The sequence below is a fragment of the Pollachius pollachius genome (assembly GCF_949987615.1).
Source record: "Pollachius pollachius genome assembly, chromosome: 14".
Lineage (NCBI taxonomy): Eukaryota > Metazoa > Chordata > Actinopteri > Gadiformes > Gadidae > Pollachius > Pollachius pollachius.
In genome coordinates this window covers 6,245,230-6,268,749 of record NC_136947.1, presented here as the reverse complement: position 1 = coordinate 6,268,749, position 23,520 = coordinate 6,245,230, and the positions used below count along the sequence as shown (strand labels likewise).

At 45.9% G+C, this 23,520-nt stretch overlaps 1 protein-coding gene across 1 annotated transcript in view; it reads left to right on the top strand.

The window, feature by feature from the left end:
• Positions 1-23,520, top strand: part of LOC307085702 (uncharacterized protein) — a gene marked incomplete at both ends in the record, with an annotated part of 43,041 nt that overhangs the window by 4,065 nt on the left and 15,456 nt on the right. The window contains one exon of the mRNA XM_079750567.1: positions 22,647-22,781. Within this exon, the coding sequence (XP_079606693.1) occupies positions 22,647-22,781 (135 nt within the window). The remainder of the gene's footprint in view (positions 1-22,646; positions 22,782-23,520) is intronic.

Sequence of the window (23,520 nt, the reverse complement as noted above, 5' to 3'; positions counted from 1 at the left end):
TCACTCTTCTTTTCTTCTGCTACTCCCGAAGAAAATAACATTTTGTTAGGAGTCAACATCTCTTGTGTGTCTTGTGTGTGCGACATGTCAGCACGGGACACTGTCATGGCTTCATACACATACCTTACCAGTATTCCTCGCCACCCCCGAACCATCTGCTGTCAGACATTACTAATTAGTTTTATGGAGTTCTTGGCAGCCACCATATGACTGCCACATAATTGCCCCTTTATCGTTTTGTATTCTATTGTTAATGTTCTTGTTGTATGCTGCCGTGTCCTAATTAAAAGTTTGGAGCTTCTAGAAATGATCACATTCTGCCCTTATTGTCGTTATGAATTGCTTATCCCGTCAAAACTGGCGAATGAAACAATAAGCAATGAGCAAGAGTGGGCGACAACAGCGAATGTGACCGGATGGTGTTTGACTGATGGCATAGACTTAACAATAATCCGCTGGACCACAGCTACATAAGCAACTGCTACCGCGGGCCGTAATAGGAGTTGGGTGGTTTTTCCGAGCGGGGGCCTTTTGTTCTCTCCGGGGAGCCCCTATGCATGGCTACTGATGTTATCCCAAAAGCCTGGTTCACAGATGCCGACCCTGTCACCTCCCTCTCGCACGTTCAGATTTCTGTGACGTTCCTACTCCACCTCCCCACCGCTCCATCGTGTGAGTTCATGACCAGTCGATATTCCTCCTGTTCTGTTGGTTTCTGAGCAGTGGGGAACAGGCCGGGGCCGGGTACGGTAACCGGTACACATTAACCCGCTCTGCCTGCACCTCTCAGGGTTAAATGGAGGGCCAAGCATCGCTGTGGGAAAAAGCATGAATGCTTGCATGATGAAAAGCATGAAGAAAAAAACATAAAAAAATCATTGCCAGCCCATCTGGCAATGATCTACCCAAACGGTCTTTGGGCAGTGGACCATTCAAAATGAAATAATTGTCTTGAGCTAAATACCATAAGACACATGATTTTGCCTATGAACTCCAGGTGCCAAATCAGCAATTTATGCAAACAAAATTCCACATGTAACTCTGACTTGAACCATGTAAACATCTCTTCATGCATTTTCCACAGTCCCACGTAGAATGTGAGTAATTCCTCCCAGGCATGGGGTCACATTGTCTGGAATAGTGAAGCACAATGTGAGCATTCACCATTGGCCAGCAGAGTGGAAAATCCTACCAGAGTGCCCACTGTTTACAATGTTTCATTAAACACCCGGGCAGTGTTCAGATACAGATATAGACCATCATCAATATGTTGCCATACAGAGAGGGAGAGAAAGGGAGAGTGGGAGAGTGAGAGAGAGACAGAGAAATATATATATATATATATCTATATATATATATATATATATATATGGAGAGAGAGAGAGAGAGAGAGAGAGAGAGAGCACAAGAGAGAGAGGGAGAGAGAGGTAGGCCGATAATTACACAGAAAATATATTTGATAGCTAGCTAGATTCATAGCTATATAGATATATAGATTGCGAGTTTGAGATATAGATACATAGCTAGATAGATAGATAGACAGATAGAGATAGAGGGACATCAAGAGATAGAGAGATATTTTCCACATTAGCACAGATATTGCTGCGAGTTTAGCTTAAATGTCACAGTATTGTAGGCCGGCTAATGGCCTGAGCCCAGAGAGGGAGTACAGATATCTCTTTGTTTAACACATGGAGAGTAATGATCTGCACTTAGAGGGGTATCTGGGAAAAGAAGCACTTTTTCGCTGGTGTCCTTCTAATAGGGCCTGTCGCCGGCGATTAGGCTTTGTTGACAGGGCGACTTGTAGTGCCTGACACCAGATGCAGTGCATAGTCTCTTGCTTCCTTCATTCATTATTTCCTGCAACAACCCACACACATTCTCGGACATACACACACACACACACACACACGCACGCACGCACGCACACACACACACACACACACACACACACACGCACACACACACGTACACCCTTGCTCATTATGTCAGATATCAGGTGGTCGAGCCAGACACTGTGTGCACTGTGTTTGTCATGGGGAGAGTGGGCAGAGAGTGCAGAAGCTCCTGGACCAGAGGTGACCATGGCTCTCTCTCTCTCATCATTACGGCCCGGTCCAGCACATTCCACTCTGAAGTACACCGAAAACAAACTGATTATCCTGTCATCTCCTCTCCCTTGGCTTTGTGTGTGTGTGTGTGTGTGTGTGTGTGTGTGCGTGTGTGTGTGTGTGTGTGTGTGTACGTGTGTGTGTGTAGGTGTCTGCCATGTGTGTGCTAAGGTGGGCTCCCGATTGCTCTGTGATTAGTTTTTCCTCCTTGTCATTTATATAACGGTCCAGGGGAAGGAGGGAGGGAGGGAGGTAATGTTTTTTTATGTCTCCAAATTAATCAACAGTGCCCTTTATTTTGCGGTGGAGAAAAAGGGCAGACCTTAAGCTAATCGTATGCAGAATGACTCTGTCCACCCCCCTGTTCCACCGGCCAGGGTATTTACAAGGGTATGACTGATACATGGACCAGGGTTTGACTGGTAAATGGACCAGGGCATGAAGGGTGAATTGACCAGAACATGACTGGGACATGGACTAGCATATGACCTGGACAAGGACCAGGGTATGACAGGTACATGAACCAAGGTATGACCTGTACAAGGATCAGGATATGACAGGTGTATGGACTAGGGTATGACCTGGACAAGGACCAGGGTATGACAGGTACATGGACTTGAGTATGACATACACTAGTCCATGTTCCCCTCGTACCCTGGTCCATGTACCGTTCATACATGGACCAGGATTTGAGCAGTAATTGGAGCAGGAAATGACCAGAACATGGACCAGGGTATGAGTAGTACAAGGACATGAGTTTGACCTAGAATTGAGCAGTACTTGGACCAGGGTATGGCAATTACATAGACCAGAATATGAGCGGTACATTGACCAGGATAGGAGCAGCAAATGGACCAGGAAATGACCAGTACATGGACCAGGATATGAGCAGCAAATGGACCAGGAAATGACCAGTACATGGACCAGGATATATGTGGTATAAAGACCAGGAGTGCGAGAGTTTGACCAGGATTTGAGCAGTACTTGGACCAGGATATGAGCGGTACATGGACCAGGATATGAGCGATACATAGACCAGTGTATGACCTTTACATGGAAATATTCGACAGTGAATACTCCTGTGTTCATTCTTGCCTATGGATCTTTGATGGGATCAAACATGCATTCACCAGAACATCTGATTCCAATTGACGTCCACCTTTGACCTTTGGTTGTTCACGGACTGCACAATCATCCTCATGCCAGCCAATGAATACTGAGCAGGCCACCACCACCACCACACTTTCGATCTCTGCTTAGGGCTAAATTAATTTGTATGGCAGTCAAGGAAAACTAATAGGGCAGCATTGATAAATAATACCATAATAATACCATAAGTGCGTCGTTCCACACCAGTACAAACACACACAAGGTCTATTTGATTATATGAGCCAGCGGGGTGTATGCTCGACGCTGATCCATAGAAGGGCGCCTGTGATTGCATATTAAGAACACACTTGAAGCCGCGGTGCATTACCAAGGGCCGAGTGTGAAGGGGTGTGTGAACCGCGCCATCGAGAAACACGGCGTCACGCCACTGGGTTCCCTTATTGTCTTAACTTCTGAATTTGGACGCAGATATCGGCCATTAAGCGGTTGGTTTGAGCGGCCAAATATGTCTAAAGTACCTCCCCCCCCCCCCACACACACACACACCTCCCTTCTCGTCAGCTCCGAGCTATTTGAACCTCCAAACAGTTGACCTTTTTTGTCACTATTCATCAAATGCCCGCCCCCTCCCCCCCAACCACCCTCCACCTCCTTCCCCCCCACCCCAACCCACCACCCCTGCATGGCACATGACAACCATCTTGCAGGGCAGTGCATGCACCCAGAGCGCTCACAAATCATTATGTCCAACGGTGCAATGGCGTCTGTATACCGCACATCCGCCCTTAGTATCCCGTTCGGCGAAAAAAGGGTGTGAGGAAATTAAAGCATGAAAGTCATACTGTGCTTTGAGAGTGGCCCCAGGAGAAGCGTGAATGTGTGTGTGTGGTGTGTGTGTGTGTGTGTGTGGCAGGCTGGGGGGCTGAGGGTGGAGCAGAGCTGCAACATGTTCCATCCTCAGGATGCTAGCGCTAAGCCAGCTGCGCTGCTGCTGTATGGGCCATCAGCGCCCTTGTTAGATGAGCGGGGCGCACCCATGTGCATGCTAGCCCTGGCCTTAATCGGCCCTGATTATAACTAATGGCTTTAATGATGTTCACTCTCTACCCAGCAGGACAATGTAATTAGGATCAAACAAATTCTGTATCTCCCTCGGCTGTACCCAAAACTCCCTTTTCTCCCACTCCCTCTCTCTCTATCTTTCTCCCTTTCCTCTCACTCTGTCTGTCTTCTTCTCCTTCTTTTTCTATCTCTACCTCTCTCTCCTTCCCTCCGTCCCTCTTTACCATTCTCTCCTTCTCTCTCTCTTTCTCTCTCTCTCTATCTCTCTCTCTCTCTTTCTCTCTCTCTCTCTCGTGCCCTTGTGCAAGTGCTGCATATTTGTAAGTCTGCCTGTCTGCGGTGGGTGTGTTGCATGTTGTGAGCAGGCGCGACAACTGTGTGGTTAAACATGTGCTATATGAGTTTGTTGCTTTATGGATCACGGAGTGTGACTGCATTATTCATCAAACAGAACCTCGCCCCTGGTAAGAATCTCCCTCACTCCGTCTTCCAAAGTTTCTCTTTATATATATATATATATATATTTATGTGTTGATATATATATATATTTATGTCCATTAATCAAACATCAGGTTTGTATTTGAGATCATTTGCTTCTACTTTGCATGGTAGCCAGTTTTAAACGTGTAGGTTTCGGATCAAAACGTGTCACATTTCATAATTCAGAATCTGTCTTTATCAATGCACAGGCTTTGAGGAGTCAATGCGCTGCCTTTGTCAACCAAAATCTGTAGACCAATTTGTCCCTTGCTTGACTTTTGGTTACCATGGATACTGAGATCCTACATTTCTACAGTAGCGGATGTGTGTTTTATATTAAAATAAATATCTGTTAGGGGGGTTAGTTTATATTTTATATTTTGGCTTGGGTTTTGTGAACTTGCATACACATACAGAAGGACACACACACACACACACACACACACAGACACATACACACAGTTAACACACACCCCTAAAACCCCATACTCATGCACAACTTTCTACACACACAAACACATCCACATCCACACACTGTCTCTCTCTCTTGTTCTCTCTCTATCGCTCTCTCCCTTTCTCACTCTCTCGCTCTCTTACTCTCTCTCTCGCTCTCCCTCTCTCCCTCCCTCCCTCTCTTTTTTCTCTCTCCATCCCTCTGGCTCAGGCACATCCAGACACACATTGCTTTCATCAAATCAAGCCACGTATCCATGGCAACTAGAGTTGAATAAAAATACTGCTCTAATCACTGGATAAGTACTATAAACTCTGCTCTAATCCAACCAAAGACATCCCATTCCCAATATGATATCAATTCCATTGTGGGAGATGTGTGAGGCCCCTCCATCCCGCAGCACCAGAGTGGCCCAGGCTAGAGGGTCAGGCAGCCCTCCAACGCGTCGCACCGGGTCTGATTAAAACGTATCACTCGCCAATGACATCGGGTCATAATTCATGCTGATTGATTGAACATAAACGAGCTGTCCGGGGTTTACAGATAGTAGAAGCTAGCCATCTTAGATACATTTCTGGGAGTTATTAATCAAGTTGGTTTTTTTCTGATTATGATGATGTATCGTAAAAAATATAACTTGTTACACGGCTCAACTGTTCAATGCGGAAATTGCCTTTGTCACGATGAGTCTTGACGGATGTGTCGAGGTAAAAACATGTATAGGTTGTGGATTATTACTCTTATAGAAACTAATGAGGAAATTCTTATGCTAATAATAATCCCTTGCAAAAAGGGGCGGGGGGCAGGAAATGTAATGTATTATGCTTTGTTCTCATCAGTGGCCTTTTCTGACTATTTTTGCCTTAAAAAGAGAGTAAGAAAGAAGCAGTGGTCTTCCTATCAATATGCCGTGTGTTCGTGGCTGTAGGCTGCACAACTGGACCCTTCCTATTGATGGAGGAGGGGGTTAAAAGTGTTTGACGGTTGCGTAGGAATAACGGCGTTTAACTGAAGTTGTTATCATTGAACACATTCACGTTGCTTTCTGCAACAACAAAAAATATACAAATCCAAAATACATCTATCAAACGTGGCCATTTACGAGTCAACCGAATTAAAATGCAACATATTTCATTCGATGAAATTGCCCTGGGGTAACATTATCTTTCTCAGAAAAATGTTTCCCATTCTTATCCTAAATGGGAAATGGGGAAAAAATAAATAAAAAGTGTTCTATGTAAACACAGCTTACAGCGTTTGCCTTGATGTCACTATGATTCAGCTATGGAGGCCACGCGGCCCCTGAGGCTTTAATTGCTCTGTCAGTGAATAAAAGTCAGCGTTCTCCCCTATAAACTTTCATCTCCCGTTTCAATCAAAGCTTTACTTTTTTAATTTTACAACATCTTAAGACTTTAACATCTTGGCCTTTTTTTTTTTTAAGGCAAGGGGGGAACATTAGAAGGATTTACATCCTCCGCGAAATACTTTCGTGAAATTCCCAGCGTAGCCGTGACTCTCAAAGGCAGGAATAGTTTCCCGGATGTTTGCGTTACCCTTCCACCACTCACAGCCAAATGAACGATATTTAATATTCGCACAAGGTGTCTGCACTCTGGAGTGTACTCTCGCTACCACCGCCGTGGATGTCAAACAGTGTAGCAACCTCTCTGGATAGACATCAGATACTGTATTCAACCTCCGCCACACTGAACATCTTCACCGCTGTTGAGCCGCCCAAGCTGTTTGTTGTTTGTGTCAGCGATGTTCAGCACCGACTAGTTTCGGCGGTACGGAAAAACAAGCACCTAACAAGGGGGGTTTGTGAGGGAAAAACAGAAAAACAAGACAAACACAAGAAACAAAACATTGAACATGGACGCCAAAGACAGGATGGCCGTGGAACTGAAGGATACTTCAGTGCCACAATAAAGTGAAGTGGAAACCATAACTTGCATACTCAGTCAGAAAAAGCTTATCTTGAAATGCTCAAGACATCGATTTTCTAGTGTACTACACAAAGGTTCCCACCTTACTTTACCTTGTTGTTGTTGTTGTTGTTGTTGTTGTTGTTGTTGTTGTTGTTGTTGCTGTTTAGCACTCAAACTGAATGTTGAATGGTAACACCATATATAAATATATCATCCATACTTGATGCCCCTGGCAGTCATTATAAATGCAAGTGGGAGTTACTCGGAAAGACATTAACTGCTGTTGTTCTCCCAGAAATGCGAGTTGTCCCTACTTGTTTCCGCCTACATCTAAATACCTGCGGCTTTGGGCTCATTATGGATCCTAAATGCCCGATGGGCATTCATGTGTACATGTCTCCCTGCGATTCATTGGCATCATGTTCGGCAAGTCGCTCCCTTATGGTGTGTGTCTGTGTGTGTGTGTGTGTGTGTGTGTGTGACCCCTCCTCCCCCACCTTAGTCAGAGACAATCAATATCGCTCTGAGAGATATGGAATAAACCTTCGCCAGCACCGAGCCCCGTGGAACAGGATCTGATGAAAACGGATGAGGAGTAACAGTACGGAGCGGGCTTACACTTAAGCCTGTGTGCTCATGTTTGTACCCGATCCCTAACAAGCTAGCTTAGCTGCTAGGGAGAAGCCTGTGCTGAGAAGCGTCCTGCAGGGACCCGGCTGGCTGACCTGGCATTAAGTATTCATGTCACAATATGGGCGATGACGTTGCCTTCTGCGGTGCTTCCCCCCTTGACGGCGGCCGCTAGCCACTTAGCGGGATGATTGGTGGTGTTTGGGAACGCCGTAAAACAATTTAATTCTGTTCCCTGTCATTGCAACACACTTGGTACATAGGAAAAGTTTGAAGTTGATTTAAATTAGCAAACAAAAAGGTGGACACGGTTCGTTTTATGATATAACATCACGCAAAAGCCAAGGAACAAAACCACAAACAGTAGAGCACAATGTAAACTTTTACATTGTTACAGGTTATATGTAAAAGGATTTAACAAACGTTTACATTGTTACAGGTAATATATAAAAGATATGGATCAAATACTGTTACTGTACAGTAAAAAAAACAGTTTGCAGAATTATCATTTACTAAGTATTTTCACTGTAATTGAGTTGTAAAGTATGACTGTTTTCCTACCCTGATCATCAATATTTCCTTATTTAAAGACGTATAAAGACAGCACACATATTTCATCAGTAGCAACGCTTTCCACATTTGTTATCACAAACTGAATTACTAGTGAACTATTATGGCAATTTGCCCCAGCCCAATAAGGTTGTTATTGAAAAACTGGTGCTCGTCGTTGCATTGTTTTCACCAGACAATTATCAATATATAATGAGACATTTTGAATAAAGTACTCCATTTGGGAGGACCGTGGCAAGCATTCACCCGCTAGCTAGACACGCTAGACAATGTTACTATTAATAAACCTTGATGAAAGTGCTCAATATCCCATCGTCTAGTGATTACCTACTCAAGTGTGTGTGTATGTGTGTGTGTGTGTGTGTGTGTGTGTGTGTGTGTGTGTGTGTGTGTGTGTTAGTTTGTGTGTGTGTCCAAGTGTGTCCAAGTGTGCGTGTGAATCCAGTGATGCATGAAGAGGGCCATCTCACAGCCCTTTTAACCATCCATAGACACTTACATTATTTTATTCAAATCCACCAGGAATCACACGCTCGCCGATAAATAACTTGTAAACCACTTTACCTGCGTCTTACCTGAAATTCCCCTATTCAGCTGGGACATAATTAAACCTGACAGATCGATGAACATGAATAGCATTTCTGGATTTTTTGAAGAATTTAGGTAGACATTTTATGCAGAGGGAAGGGTTGTGTCTGATATACAATACACAATTTTACGGTTTAATGTTGGTTTCGTCCCAAGAAGATTATTACTTTTTGCTATGCATATTAACAAAATATTATTGAGTGATCAATAATTCAGATTCCTCCCCTAACTATCACCCTGTAAGTGGAGCTATCTGTAGAAGGCAGCAGAGAAAACAAGACAATCAGTTCTTCCGTAGCTCATGAATAGGAAATTATCACAGGGAATAAATTATGCAAATAAATAAATCTGTCTCTCTTAATTCAGAGTAAGATGAGAGCACTGGGAAGAAATGGAGATCTGAGGAGAGAATCTGCTCAGATGCAATGCCTCAGTTAAGATATTTTGGGATTATGAAAAAGCGCCTTAATGCTGTGAATTAATGAGCCAGGGATCTATGCTATTGCAACGTTCAGGTTCAGGGCTATTTTGAGAAAGACAATGTAATAATTTACCTTGGTGTTAAGCCTTTGTCGTTGCTTATTGTTCTGCTTTCCTAACAAATGCTCTTGCCGACAAATGTGTTAGGTTTAAAAATATACTCCCTACGCTACACCTTGTGGGATGATTAATAGACTAATTAAAGACATGGAAGTGGAATGGAAATGTAATCATTCCCTAAGTACAGTTTATATCACACATACGGTCAGAGAGACAGAGAGACAGATTCAAAGCCAGACAGATATACAGGCAGATAGGCAGGCAGGCAGGCAGGCAGGCAGGCAGGCAGGCGACAGACAAAAAAAGGCAGACATACAGAAAGGCAGTCAGATACAGAGGCAGATAGACAGACAGGCACACAGACAGTCAGAATGGTAGAAAGACAGGCAGACGGGCAGGCAGGCAGGCAGACCCACAGATAGCTCTATTTCCCAATGAAAAACGTCTGTCTGTTCCTGTTTGAGGCTAACTATGACCCCTTCAGTCTCAGCACTGTTGGACTTGCTATTCTTTTTTACACGTGACTTTGCTGTCAATACTTCATCCAAGGAGCGGCTCGGTTTGCCTAATGAATTCCTTTTTTAGCATGGCCGGTCCCGGTGGACAGGGTAAACCTCTAACCTTGGCTGAGCGGCTGGCAGGCTTCGAGCTGCACCGCTCAGTAACAGAACATGGGATTCTAGCAGTACGGTTTGCGGGTTTCGCTTTGATGAATGTCAACCTTTTGACCCCTTCTGGGAAAGTTTCAACTGCTGCAAAAAGTTTGAAAAAACACACCCTGGATAGGTCTTGTTGTGTCTATCCAGGTGTTTGAAATGAGAATGATGCAGCCATTAGCCAACGTTAATGGCTGCATCATCCTCATTTCATACGTTTTCACGTTGTATTATTTGGCTTATTGTGGTGAATAGAAATATACAATTATTTTTAAATCGTTTTTTTTAAGTTTGACAAAGTATAAAGTTCCTTTTAAGAGTTGAGATAACATCTTACAAACCTAATTGTGTTAGCAGCTTAGTTAACATGGGTGTGATTGAATAAATAAATAGATAAATATATAATAAGGGCAAATTCCCCAGCCCCTGTTCATGTTGATAACCAGGTTGTGTTTGATTAGAATGCATGACATGTACCTCCCCACCAATTAGATGGAAAACAAGGAGTGCGGATCAAGGTAAACTAGCAATGATGTCATCCCCTGATTAATATGATGCTGCTTGATATACAGGGTATAAGCACAACGGCCCAAATTAGTCTGCCTCTTATTACCGCGCAGAAGAATAATATGATCCTCCACAAAAAGCTCTTATTCCTCATCAAGCTAGGTACCTTTGGTTTGCTGCATGACATTGGCAGTGTTTAACTGTGTGTCTGTGCGTGTGTATGTGTTTGTTTGTGTCAGTGTGTGTGTGTGTGTGTGTCGCTGTTTATGTGTGTGTGGTGTGTGTGTTGGCGGCTGGGTGTGTGGGTGGAAGAAACACTTTTGTGAATCTCAATTAATTTGAAATAGTAGGGGGGTAATAACGAGTTAAAGGTAGATCATTTCAAATATTTATTAAATACTGAAAAAGGCATTGCCTGCTTAGTTTTTCTCTGTTCATATTGTCACACCATTAACGTCGGAAGGATTGGCATACTTAACGTTATGAACGTATGAATGTATTGTAATTCTGAATATATAATAATCAATAATTACCTATAATCAGTTAGGAATCCCATAATTGGCCTTCTTGAGGCAATAGACAACAACTTATAGAAAGCAAACAATACAATGCTTAGGATGCTGTCTTCGGGGGTCATCCTTCCTTTCACCTGCATGGGGTTAAGGACTGAGTTGACCTCTTTCGGTTGCTGAATTGAATATCAACGATAAACACTTGAGTCTGCGAGGGACACGTCTGTATGAATCTTTCTAGAATGTTTATCGTTACATATTTCCTCAAAAGCCAATTTCATAATAAGGTATCGATTTATATAAGATCAATAAAATATTGCTAAGGTGTACAGCATGTTGAAAATGTCAAAAAAAACATGAATTCTCTTTAATGCTCTTTTGAATAACCAACACTAGAAATATGTTACCTTCGGCTGCTGAAGCGATCTCTTGTTTGTCTCTTGCCGACTGAGAGAGGCATAGAGAGCTTGAGACCTGACGAAAGATCTCAAACATGTCTACATGGTTGCCCCGTTCGTTCTCCTGTGGATTAGGAACACGTGTTTAAAGATGTTTCGAAACACCTGTCAAAAATGTTTCAGGGGGAGGGGAAGGGATACTTCTACATCATTCCTCTTGGATCACAGGACCTTGATCCTGCCAAGGAGAAGCAAGACCCAGGCAACTCTAATACCCAACGTTCAAATGGCAACTAGCCGAGCCAACGTCATCCCTTTAAAGGGGACATATTATACCACCAGGTGTGAGTGTGATTAGCCTTACAAGCCGTTTCGAAAATCTGCCCCATATGACTTCACTAGTGGGCGTGTCCACCTAGATCTGTGCTGGATAGATTTGCAACGTTTACTTCAGTCTACAGGGTAGGCTGGTAGACTGATCTATCCAGCACAGATCTAGGTGGACACGCCCACTAGTGAAGTCATATGGGGCAGATTTTCGAAATGGATTGTAAGGCTCATCACACTCACACCTGGTGGCAAAATATGTTCCCTTTAATACATTCTCCTTCTTCAAATTCACAGATATACAAAGTAGAAATACAAATAAACATTCTTCTCTTTTCCTTTTTTCTCTCCATGAGATTTTCCGAAGCAGTTCGAAGTCCCAAGGATGCGCTAAAGCTCAGTGAACAGCGAAACACTTGGCGGGATGCACGGGCTAGCGCCGGGCCTTTAAAGCACTTAGCATGACGCTAACGGTCTGCGCCCGCCGCTTTGATCTGCCGTTAGCTGAGTAGACGTGCTGTGAAGGAGAGAGCAGGAGAGGGGAGGGCAAGGGAAATGTGCACAGTGAAGAGACAGATAGAGAGACATGGAGATAGGATTTAGAGACAGAGCAAGAGAGGGAGAGGGAGAGAGAGGGTGGGGGAGGGAGGGAGAGAAAGAGAGAGAGGGAGAGAGAGAGAAAGAGAGAGAGACAGAGAGAGTGGGAGAGGGAGAGGGAGGGAAAGAGAGTGAGAGCGAGACAAAGAGAGCGGGAAGGGGAGAGGGAGGGAGAGAGAGAGAGAGAGCAAGAGAGAGAGAGAGAGAGAGAGAGAGCAAGAGGGGTCATACATTAAGGAAAAGGCTGCATATTTGAATTTACACTTTCCCTTCCTTCTTCTTCTTTAAAAGCAGAGCCAAGACCATGGGTGGTATTATACATGCTGAATGAGAACACTTCTGTATCGCACGACGGGCAAAGAAATATACTTTGACATTTATTAATTTATTTGTATTAGTTTTATTTAAAAATGTTTTGCTTGACACAACAAGGATGGGGGAAAACCTCCAGCAGCGCGGGTTCAGACAAAACACACAGCGGATCGTACACATTGAATCTGTAATGATGGAGAACAGCGGAACAACTCCATTTGCTTTGATTATTTAACATAAGTACGCCTCAATTATCCAGCGTTGGCTTTGACGCAACAAAAACATATAAAAAACACTAACACACGCACACAACACAACAGCTCTTTGAGGGAATAACTCCTTCGACGTGACCTCACTTCCTCAGTGTCCCTAACAGATGCATTGATGATTAAATCACTTCAAATGAGTCGACGCACAAAGGACGACAACCCCTCGCTGTGAGACTCTCTTTCCGGAGCCGCTGTCTCGGCGTGACATTAGCATCATAAAGAACAGTAGGAGGCGCGGCTACGGAGCAATATGTCAACCGCTAAGAGCGCCACCATTCACCGCTCTGGCTGGGGGGAGGGAAGACAAAAAGATGGTGTTTAACAGCTCATTTAGCATTCAAGTGTGGTAGACCCAGCCCCTCCGGGATTCCTCCGAAGATGTATAGGAATGCTAATGAAAATTGGAGGAAATTCATCACCGCGTTTCTATCTTATTTTCCACACAGGTGTGGAAACCACAAGTTGAATGTCTCGTGACTTCGTACGTTTTACGAGATTAGGATAAAACCAATTGTTTGCTCTGGGGGTTTATGTATGTTACCATGACTACGTGGACACACACCGGGCGCTCTGGGTGATGGGAACGGTGCCCGGTCATTAAAGTTCATGACGGTGTGTTGCTTTGTGTGTTTCCCGCTTCAACCATTTAACAACCGGGCTGTTAATTGTGCAGTGGGTGGAATTTACCTTCTGATGACTCATCAACTGAGTCACTGAGGTCCGCCTTACTGTTTTTGTGTTCCCACTGAGAGATCAGCAGCATCATGACCACATCCCGGTGATACATAGGTGAACGGTTATTGAGTTCTTTGGTTTGTTTGTAGAGCCACATCAGGACCGGGTGCTCTGTATTCACCTTTCCGTGGCACAGTGGCAGCGTGTAACGGCACAGTGTGTTTGAGTCACCGACGGCCTTCACCGCTGAATTAGGGGGTGCCTTCCGGAACACCGCGCGCGCACACACAGAGACATACACCCACACACACACTGAAATACTGGAACACACGGTCGCACACTTGTTCAGAGCATACAGTCACAAGAGACGCATGCGAACACGTTCTCACGGACACTGCTCATGCACATACACAAAACATAGGTCCACACGCAAAGCATGCATATACAGACACACACACACACACACGCGCCGACACACATACACAAAACCACCCACACTTAGGCACACACCCACACTCCCACCCACACAGAGCAGCGCACAGAGCATCATCAGCACTGCATGGTGGCGGGTGATAAATCAAACGCACCCCATGCGCATGCGTTGTCCCTCTGCCTGCACTGCATCTCTCAGCCCCCCCCCCCCCCCCCCCCCCCCCCCCCCCCCCCCCCCACACCCCCCAGCTGGTCCTGTAGAGGAGGAGGAGGACGGGGGGAGGGTCATAGCTGCTTCCTTCAGTCACAAAGTACATAAACAGGAGAGAGAGAGGGAGAGAACGACAGCGATCAAGAATGAGAGAGAGAGGAAGAACAGGAGAGCCGGAAAGACAGAGGGAGGGAAAGAGAGAGAGAGAAGGAGAACAGGAGAGAGAGAGAGAGAGAGAGGAAGAGAGAGAGAGCAGTTGAGAAGAGGAGAGGGAGGGGAGGGGGACGACGAACAGGAGACAGATGAGAGACAGCGAGGGGAAGGGGAGCAGTGGAGAATGAGAAAGAGGGAGTGAGGGAGTGAGGGAGAGAGTCATTGGGAAGTGCAGCCACATGGACCAATCCCATTAGGATTGAGCTCCTCCGGGGCCTTGGCCCTCTATCAGACAATTAGATAGCGATGGCTCCCCCTAATAGGTTTACCGCATTGTATTACCTGGCAGCATCTCACTCTCCACAGCCGCAGCCTGCTGCCATCACAAGCCATGAAACCCCACGCCACCACTCCTTGTCCTGCCAAGTTCTTAAAATAAGACAGGGGGGAGAGAAAACCCTCTGGAAACAGCTTGGTAGTTTTGTGGGTTTTCACGAGGTACTGGTGGATCGAGGCTTTTTGGAGTGCTTGTAACGCGTGCACGTTCACCGTTTACTGTGGTGAAGGCTCTCTCTCTGTCTCATGCTCTCTCTCTGTCTCATGCCCTTTATATCTCCTTCTCTTCCTCCTTCTTTCTCTCTCCCTCCCACTATTTCTCTCTCTCTTTCTCTCTCTCTCTCTCTTTCTCTCTCTCTCTCCTTTCCACTATTTCTCTCTATCTATCTCTGTCTCTATCTCTCTCTCTCTCTCTCCCTCCCACTATTTCTCTCTCTCTCTTTCATCTCTCTCTCTCTCTGTCTCTCTGTCTCTCTCTCTCTCTCTCTCTCTCTCTCTCTCTCTCTCTCTCTAAGGCCACATTCTTTTGCATGCACTCATAATCCACCGTTGATGACTCCTTGCCAGTCAGAATGAAGATTATCCAACTGGAGAGAGAGAGAGAGAGAGAGAGAGAGAGAGAGAGAGAGTTTGACACCCCCCCCTCCCCGTCCCCGCCATCACCCGCTGATCCCCCTCACATGTCGGACATTTAAGGATTCCCACGCTCCTGGGTAAAGGCAGGCAGAGCACAGTGGGAGGTATAATAATGGCTAAAGCCCTGGTTATTATTGTTCTAGCATGGCCGTGTCGCTAGGTAGAACACCTTAGCTTGCCTGAGCCCAGCCCACCCAGCCGGTTAACAACACAAAGAGACCTCCCTGGTAAACAACTATAACTGCTTTATTCTCATGTGTTAAGTAAGTGCTCAAAAGGTCAGCGTGTATGTGTGTGTGTGTGTGTCTGTGAGTGTGTTTGGTGGTGGGGGTCCGTGTGTGTGTGTGTGTGTCTGTGTGTGTGCGTGTGTGTGGGTGTATGTGTCGTTGAGTTTGTGAGTGTGTGTGTGTGTGTGTGTGTGTGTGTGTGTGTGTGTGTGTGTGTGTGTGTGTGTGTGTGTGTGTGTGTGTGAATACATATCTGTGTACGTGAGTATCTCGGTGTTAATCCAGATTCTCCTACATATTTTTAATAGGAATAGGAATAGTGTGAGATTTATCAGTATGATTGATTTTGCCTCCTCACATACACACACACACACACACACGCACACACACACACACGCACACACACACACACACAAACACACACACAGATTTGATCTGCAGTCTAAACAGTAGACACTCAGGGTACAGTGCGATAATGTTCAACACTCCATTTTGTTTTATTATTTCGGGCTGTGAGGGCGAGATAAAAGAGCATCCTCCGTCCTGAAGATCCGGTTTATCATAACAAATAGGATTCCGTTGGAAGTGTGGAGAAAAAAAAAACAATGTTGAATTTCATATTTCTCAAATCTATCTTGGTATATCTTCTCGCCTTCTATTCCAAACATGGAGCGGGGTGGGTGTTTTTGAAGTTTTTTACGGTTGTTATCCACTGCCGGGAACAGGCAGGTCTTTAAATAAACCAGTCTGCTTTTTATTTTTGTTTTACTCCATCCTACCTCCAATGTTTTGTTTCTTCTGCTTTTTTCCTCTGCCCAGCATGGCATCAACTCCCAATCCCCCCTCCCCACATAAAAACATGCCAACTTTTGTGACTACTGAACCTGAATTCAGGGCAAAGAATATGGGGGTTTGGGGTAAGACGGTGTGGTATGGTGGTGGTGGTGGTGGGGTGCAAAATAAACACACAAGACAAAGTAAAGGAAAAACCTGCAGGGTAACATGTGAGTACCATCGGTGCCCTTTGTGGAGAGTTCCTTGTTCATCTTTGAAGCATTCTGTGAGGGGTGTCTTCTGCGGCACCCTCCCTGGCTGAGTTCCCCCTCCTGGCCTGAGAAGAGCATCCTTCATCAACTGTGATGAAGTACCCCCGCAGTCAGGCAGCGAATGGGCCCTGGATGTTTAGTACATGAGGTCAGCTGGGTCTCAGCAGGGGGGAGCGGACCTCCTACGGACCATGGCCCTGGCTGCGGGCCAACGGACCAGCGGATGCACAGCGCTGGATATCCACTCCCCAACACCCTGCCCTTCACCCTGCATCCACCTCCCACACCCTCAGCCCAGCACAGATAACAGCACCGCCCATGAACACAACCCACTCCACTAACGCCTCCAGCAGCAGCTCCACCGCCCTGATCACTACCACCACCGCCACCACTAACACCACCAACAGCATCGCCACCACCACCAACCCAACCCTCACTACCACCACCGCCACCACTAACACCACCAACAGCATCGCCACCACCACCAACCCAACCATCACTACCACCACCGTCACCATCACCACCACTACCAACCCCACCATCACTACCACCACCGTCACCATCACCACCACTACCAACCCCACCATCACTACCACCACCGTCACCATCACCACCACTACCAACCCCACCATCACTACCACCACCGTCACCATCACCACCAACACCACCAACAGCATCGCCACCACCACCAACCCCACCATCACTACCACCACCGTCACCACTAACACCACCAACACCATCACCACCACTACCGAACCCACCATCACTACCACCACCGTCACCACTAACACCACCATCAACACCATTACCACCATCAACAGTAAAAACCACCACCAAAACATCCATCACTATCAACACCACCACCACAAACATCTCCACCACCACCACCATGACCGGCACCCCCAACCACCACCACTACATCCATCACTACCACCAGCACCGGGGAGCTCCGGCTTTTCTAGATAAAAAGCACTGTCTACTCTCTTATTCTCTCTCACAGAGTCGTTTTTGTGTTCATATTTAATCATATTATATTATGTGGATTTATTATGCAACCATCGATACCAACACACCAACTCTAACACATACCACCACCACCTCAACCCCCGCATACATCACCACCACCCCTTCGAACACCCCCACTGCCTCACCTACCACCACCCCCCCTTGAGAATCTGTAGCTCTGTTTTCATTTTCTCGAGTTTTGTTTTTCACCCGACACAAAGTCAACCCTAATTAGAAAGTCATTATAGTCGTTTGAAAATCCTATTTATTTGAATTCCTGTCATTCTAAAATAAATTTGCCGTTGTGTATACGTCTTGCGTGATTGCGCACATTCAGATTCAGCGTGCTGTTATGATTGCCCATCGAACGCTGAGTCAAACTGATGCATGCATTTCATCTCCATTTTGTGTGTATGTGTGCTGTGGATGTGTATGTGTGTATGTGTTTGTGTGTGTGTGTGTGTGCATATTTGTGTTTGTGTGTGCATATTTGTGTTTGTGTTTGCAAAATCGCAATCTCACAAGTGCAATCCCCTTAACAGAGGGGAGGGGCACATTTAAATAATGTAATGACAACAATAATAATTATAAAAAATATTATAATAATTGGCATTATTGTTACTAATATTAGTAGTTGTACTAGTAGATAGTAGTCGTTTTTGTAAATAGGATTATAATATTTTTGATGCAGCAGACAAACCGAGTGAAGTTGAAATTGTATCTTTGAAACATTATAAAAATACTTGTTTCACCCAGTTATGTGAAAGCAGTACCACATGTTATCACACCCAGAATAAAATACCCAAATCACCTCCCAAAAACATCCAGTTCTCTGAAATGGAAAATATAAATCTTACCCTCTTTGCTGGTATCTTCTTTTAAAATGTTTCCCTTTTTTGTATTGCCCTAGTTTGATTATATCCCTGTCTGTCAAAATTAATTTTAATAAATAAAACATAAATTAATGTGTCAAAATATCAGAAGAATAACAAGAAAACTCGGTTTGGGCTCCTCATTACGTTCTGTGGGTGGGCAAACAAAAAGTTAGAAAAATGTTGGTTGTTTATTTATTCAACTCATTCTCTTTAATTGTGTTTCGGGGTTTTGGTGAAATTTTATTTGTGACCAGCAGTGTTGAGTCATACGTTTCCAACATGTTATTCTGACTGCGACTGGCAGAAGGCGACACTCATCAGGGTGTGATATGGATACTGCAACTTTCAGGCGTGTTAAATATATATTAATACTATACTGCAGATAGTTTACTGATAACCACCTTACAGTTTCTGGATGAGCAATATCCATTCATTATCATTCGACATTTTACTTTCTTATTCTCCTTCTGAGGTTGTTGTGATAAGATTTTGATTGTTCATTCAATGTTTTTTATCCATTTATTGATTGCGGCAGACACTTTTATCTGAATCCACAGACTCACAGGTGAACAAGTGTTCCAATGACCAGCAACATCGACTGTATCACCCACACGGGTCTATGAGCTCCACTTTAATCCAGAGATATAATCTCTTGTATTTTTAGGTTCAACATCTCATCAATGAGGTAATTTCTGTTTTATGTGCACGACAACCAAGGACAGCATTTTCCACTTTCATACTCAATAATAAAACAACACACAGGTAGAATAAAAACATGCATGATTATGATAATCTATCCAGGCATCTCTCTCCTTCCCTTGCCGGTTCCTGATCAGGGAGTCAGCCTAGCCAGATGTTTCTGGGCATGCGACAGAGAGATGAGACACACCGGAAGGTGAGCTAGTGTGTTGTTTTGTGAGATCTAATCAGATGTTGTTGACGAAGTATTACATATGTTCAGGCATCACGGGCAGCCTGAGATCACATCCGCTGTCTAATCATTGTATCCATTTGTTTTTGTGTGTGAAAATGTGTTGATGTTTTTCAACATGGAATTGAAACATCTACTCTAGCCATTACCTGGGAAGGTACTAATCACACGCAGAATGTGTGCACGCATGTATGTGTTATTTCCAGTGATAGCGCAGCTTTCAGCAAGCTTCCCCAGCTCATCATCATGAATCTCCACACTCACCACCACCCCCATCACCGCTACTACTAACACCACCCTCACCACTACCACAATCCCCATTACTATCACCACCACCACCATCACCAACACCACCACCACTAGCACCACCACCATCATCACCAACCCTATCCCCATCACTATCACCACCACCATCACCACTACCACCATCCCCATCAACGCCACCACCACCACTGTGACGGTGTTCTGTGAAATGCACTCGTGATCTATAACTGCGAGTGCTCGTGGTATTGCCACTCCAAGCCGAACATCGTCTGTTCTCCCTCTCTCCCTCCCTTCATTCCCCCCTTTTCTCCTCCTCTGTAAGCGTCCCGCTCTCCCTCAGCGGGTTCGCGGGCACATCGCGGTGTATTCTGTCGACGGTGTCGGCCAGCCCATAGGTGTCTGCTGCTTCAAGTTCCCTGGAGGTCCGCACGGAGACGAGCAGCTGCTGTGGATCTCCCCGCCGCCACGATGACATTTCGACGTGGCGCCAGCCCCGTCAACCGGGGGACAGCGGAGGAAGAAATACCTCCTGGCCCATCTCCAGCACCCGTGTCCTTCAGGGTTTTGTCAGGTGTCTGGGTGAACAGGCCGCGAGGGCACTAAACCCCCCTCTGCCGTCTCGTGGAATCAACCACCCGCTCGTCGAGCGCTCGCTGTTAGCGTCTTCTCGCCTTTCGAGCACGTTAGCTTGTTTGTTGTTTTTGTAACCGTTTTAGCCCTGTCGTTCCCCCCGCGCTTGTTAGTTTTCGGTTTCCCTGCTAGTACAGTTAGGGCCGAGGCTTCATGTTGCCCTTTGATCAGGGTGTCCTGTAAGCCAGAACTTGGATCTTTCACATCAAACCAGGTTGAAGACCCCCTGCCGAGAACATACGGACGGACGCCGGGTGTGTTGAGCCGTCGTGGTCATCGTGGCTCCTCTAATGAGAAACTCTGTCTGTGTGTGTCCGTGTGCGTGCGTGTGCGTGTGTGTGCTTGTGTGCGTGTGTGATATGAATCACGGCGCGCCCCGGGAGTCCCCTGCTTGCTGAGCCAGGCTCGCTGTCTTTTAATGATTATTTCGAGGAGAGCGAGGAGGACCGGCTGGCAGATGGCTCCTCTTGAGGGGAGGGGTCTTCCAGGAGCTGCCGTCACGATTGACGACGGACCACCTGAAATGACGCACCCCCCCCCCCCTTCTTCAGCTCAGCGCAAAAAACGAAACAAACATTCTGCTCTGGGGTTCTTCTGAAGACAGTAGCGGAGCAGCAAAGGAACAAGCTTAAAAAAAAAGACTGAAGGCAGGAGAAAAGACAGAGCGACAGCCGACAGATTGAGTTAATAGAGACGGCTTCGTCCAATCTGACGCAAAGAGGACACCATTCTATAGATCCGAACGCCGCTGGCAGACGCTTGAATGTGAACCATCTCGGGTCTGGTGTAATTGATTGATTTACATCCAAGGTTGTTAATGTCAAAGGAAGGGGTTGTTGACAACCCTTTTATAATTGCGCTGCCACGTAATGCAGATGTTTTTCCTTGTCTCACACCCCGGGAAATCGATAAACATCTTTATTGTGTATTTGCATCTCCATGGGGACACGGCTCCCACTGGCACATGTATGAATGCATGAACATAAACATAAGCCCATGCAGAAACGCAAACAAAAATATTCGTTCTAGCTCTCTCACGTCCTCTCTTGCTCTCCCTCTCTCTCCTCTCCCTCTCCCTCTCCCTCCCTCTCCCTCTTCCTCTCCCTCCCTCTCCCTCTCTCTCTCTCTCTCTCTCTCTCTCTCACTCCCTCTCCCTCTTCCTCTCCCTCCCTCTCCCTCTCCCTCTCCCTCCCTCTCCCTCTCCCTCTCTCTCACTCTCTCTCTCTCTCTCTCTCTCTCTCTCTCTCCCTCTCCCTCTCCTTCCCTCTCTCTCTCCCTCCCTCTCTCTCTCTCCCTCTCTCCCTCCCTCTCCCTCTCCCTCTCTCTCTCTCTCTCTCTCTCTCTCTCTCTCTCTCTCTCTATCTCTATCTCTCTCTCTCTCTCTCTCTCTCTCTCTCTCTCACACCATTAACCCTTAGGTTCTCAGCATGCTGTTGTGGTACTCCTCCATCCACCGCCGAACGGTTGTCGTCTCGTTGGGTGGGACAGGGGAGTGGGTGGGGCTCCATACATGCATGGCCTGGCCTCTATGCCACATGGGAGGGGGGAGGGGAAACAAGGCTGACTCTAGCAGTGGTTTTTAAAACAGTAAGGGGAGAAGCACAACACGCCACCCTGCTCTTGCTAAGTACTACTGAGACCTCGTCCCCCACAACGCCTCCCCCAGCACCGCCAGGATGGAGACACAGAGAGAATAGTTGAGCTATTTATCCATTAAGCAGGAGCTCTAGTCCAGAGCTGCCCCTACCGCCTCCGTGAAGACCTCCATCCTTTCAGATGGAGGTCTTCACGGAGGAGGGGGTAGGGGTAAGGGAGGGTATCTTCCTCAGGGATGCTTAAAGAGAGGCTGCGGGCATTGGGCATCAAACCCGGAACCTCGTCTACATACTAGGTACAAGGGGACGGGGGTGAGCGTGCAGTTGCCTGACCAGATTCGGTGTTTCCAGATCAGGAAAAGCAAGCCTTCTGATTGTACGTGACGGGTCTCGTGGAGGGTTAATGTTTTACTATTATTATTATTGTTGTATTATGTTCCAGCAACATTTTCCATGCAAGAGGGATAGAAGGTGAATACAATCAGAGATTCTACGAACAAATAGAGGCTGATTACCAAGTTCACAATTCATACAATTTGAGAGATGATTAAATCCCTATAACACACACACACACACACACACACACACACACACACACACACACACACACACACACACACACACACACACACACACACACACACACACACACATACACATACAGGCACACAGACAGAATTAGACACACACACACACACACACACACACGTAAAGGTTTAGACCTCCACTACACTGTGGAGGCTGTACAGGCTGTGACTTACATTTACATTTACATTTAGGGCATTTAGCAGACGCTTTTATCCAAAGCGACTTACAATAAGTGCATTTGTTACAATAAGTACATTTGTCATAAGAAGTGAAACAATATATCGCTGTCGGTACAGTGAAGATGTTCATAGAACCAAGTGCAAGTATTACAATCGCTAGGCTAACCCATTCCCCGTGTAAAGCAATGATAGCAGCTACTGTAGATGCTACACAATTACCTAAAAAAAGTAAAGTAAAGTACCTTGAATAAGTGCAATGTACAAGTGCCAGGACGTACAACATTTAATGGTGGCTGTGCATTGGTTTCTATGCAGTGTCGAGGTGAACTCTGAACAGGTGAGTTTTGAGTCTTTTGCGGAAGCTGCGACTCTGCGATTCTGACATCGGTATGGAGCTCGTTCCACCACTGAGGTCCCAAAACAGAGAAAAGTTGTGACTTCGCTGATCGACCTTTGCTTGCTCTTAGCGATGGCGGTACCAGACGTCCAGCTGAGGTAGTTGAGCGGAGGGATCGAACTGGGGTGTGTGGCTTTACTAATGCTTGGAGGTAGGCAGGGGCAGTTCCATCGACTGCCTTGTATGCCAGCACCATCATCTTGAATCTGATGCGAGCTATTACAGGGAGCCAGTGGAGGTCTCGGAAGAGGGGGGTTACATGTGAGAACTTTGGTAGGTTGAA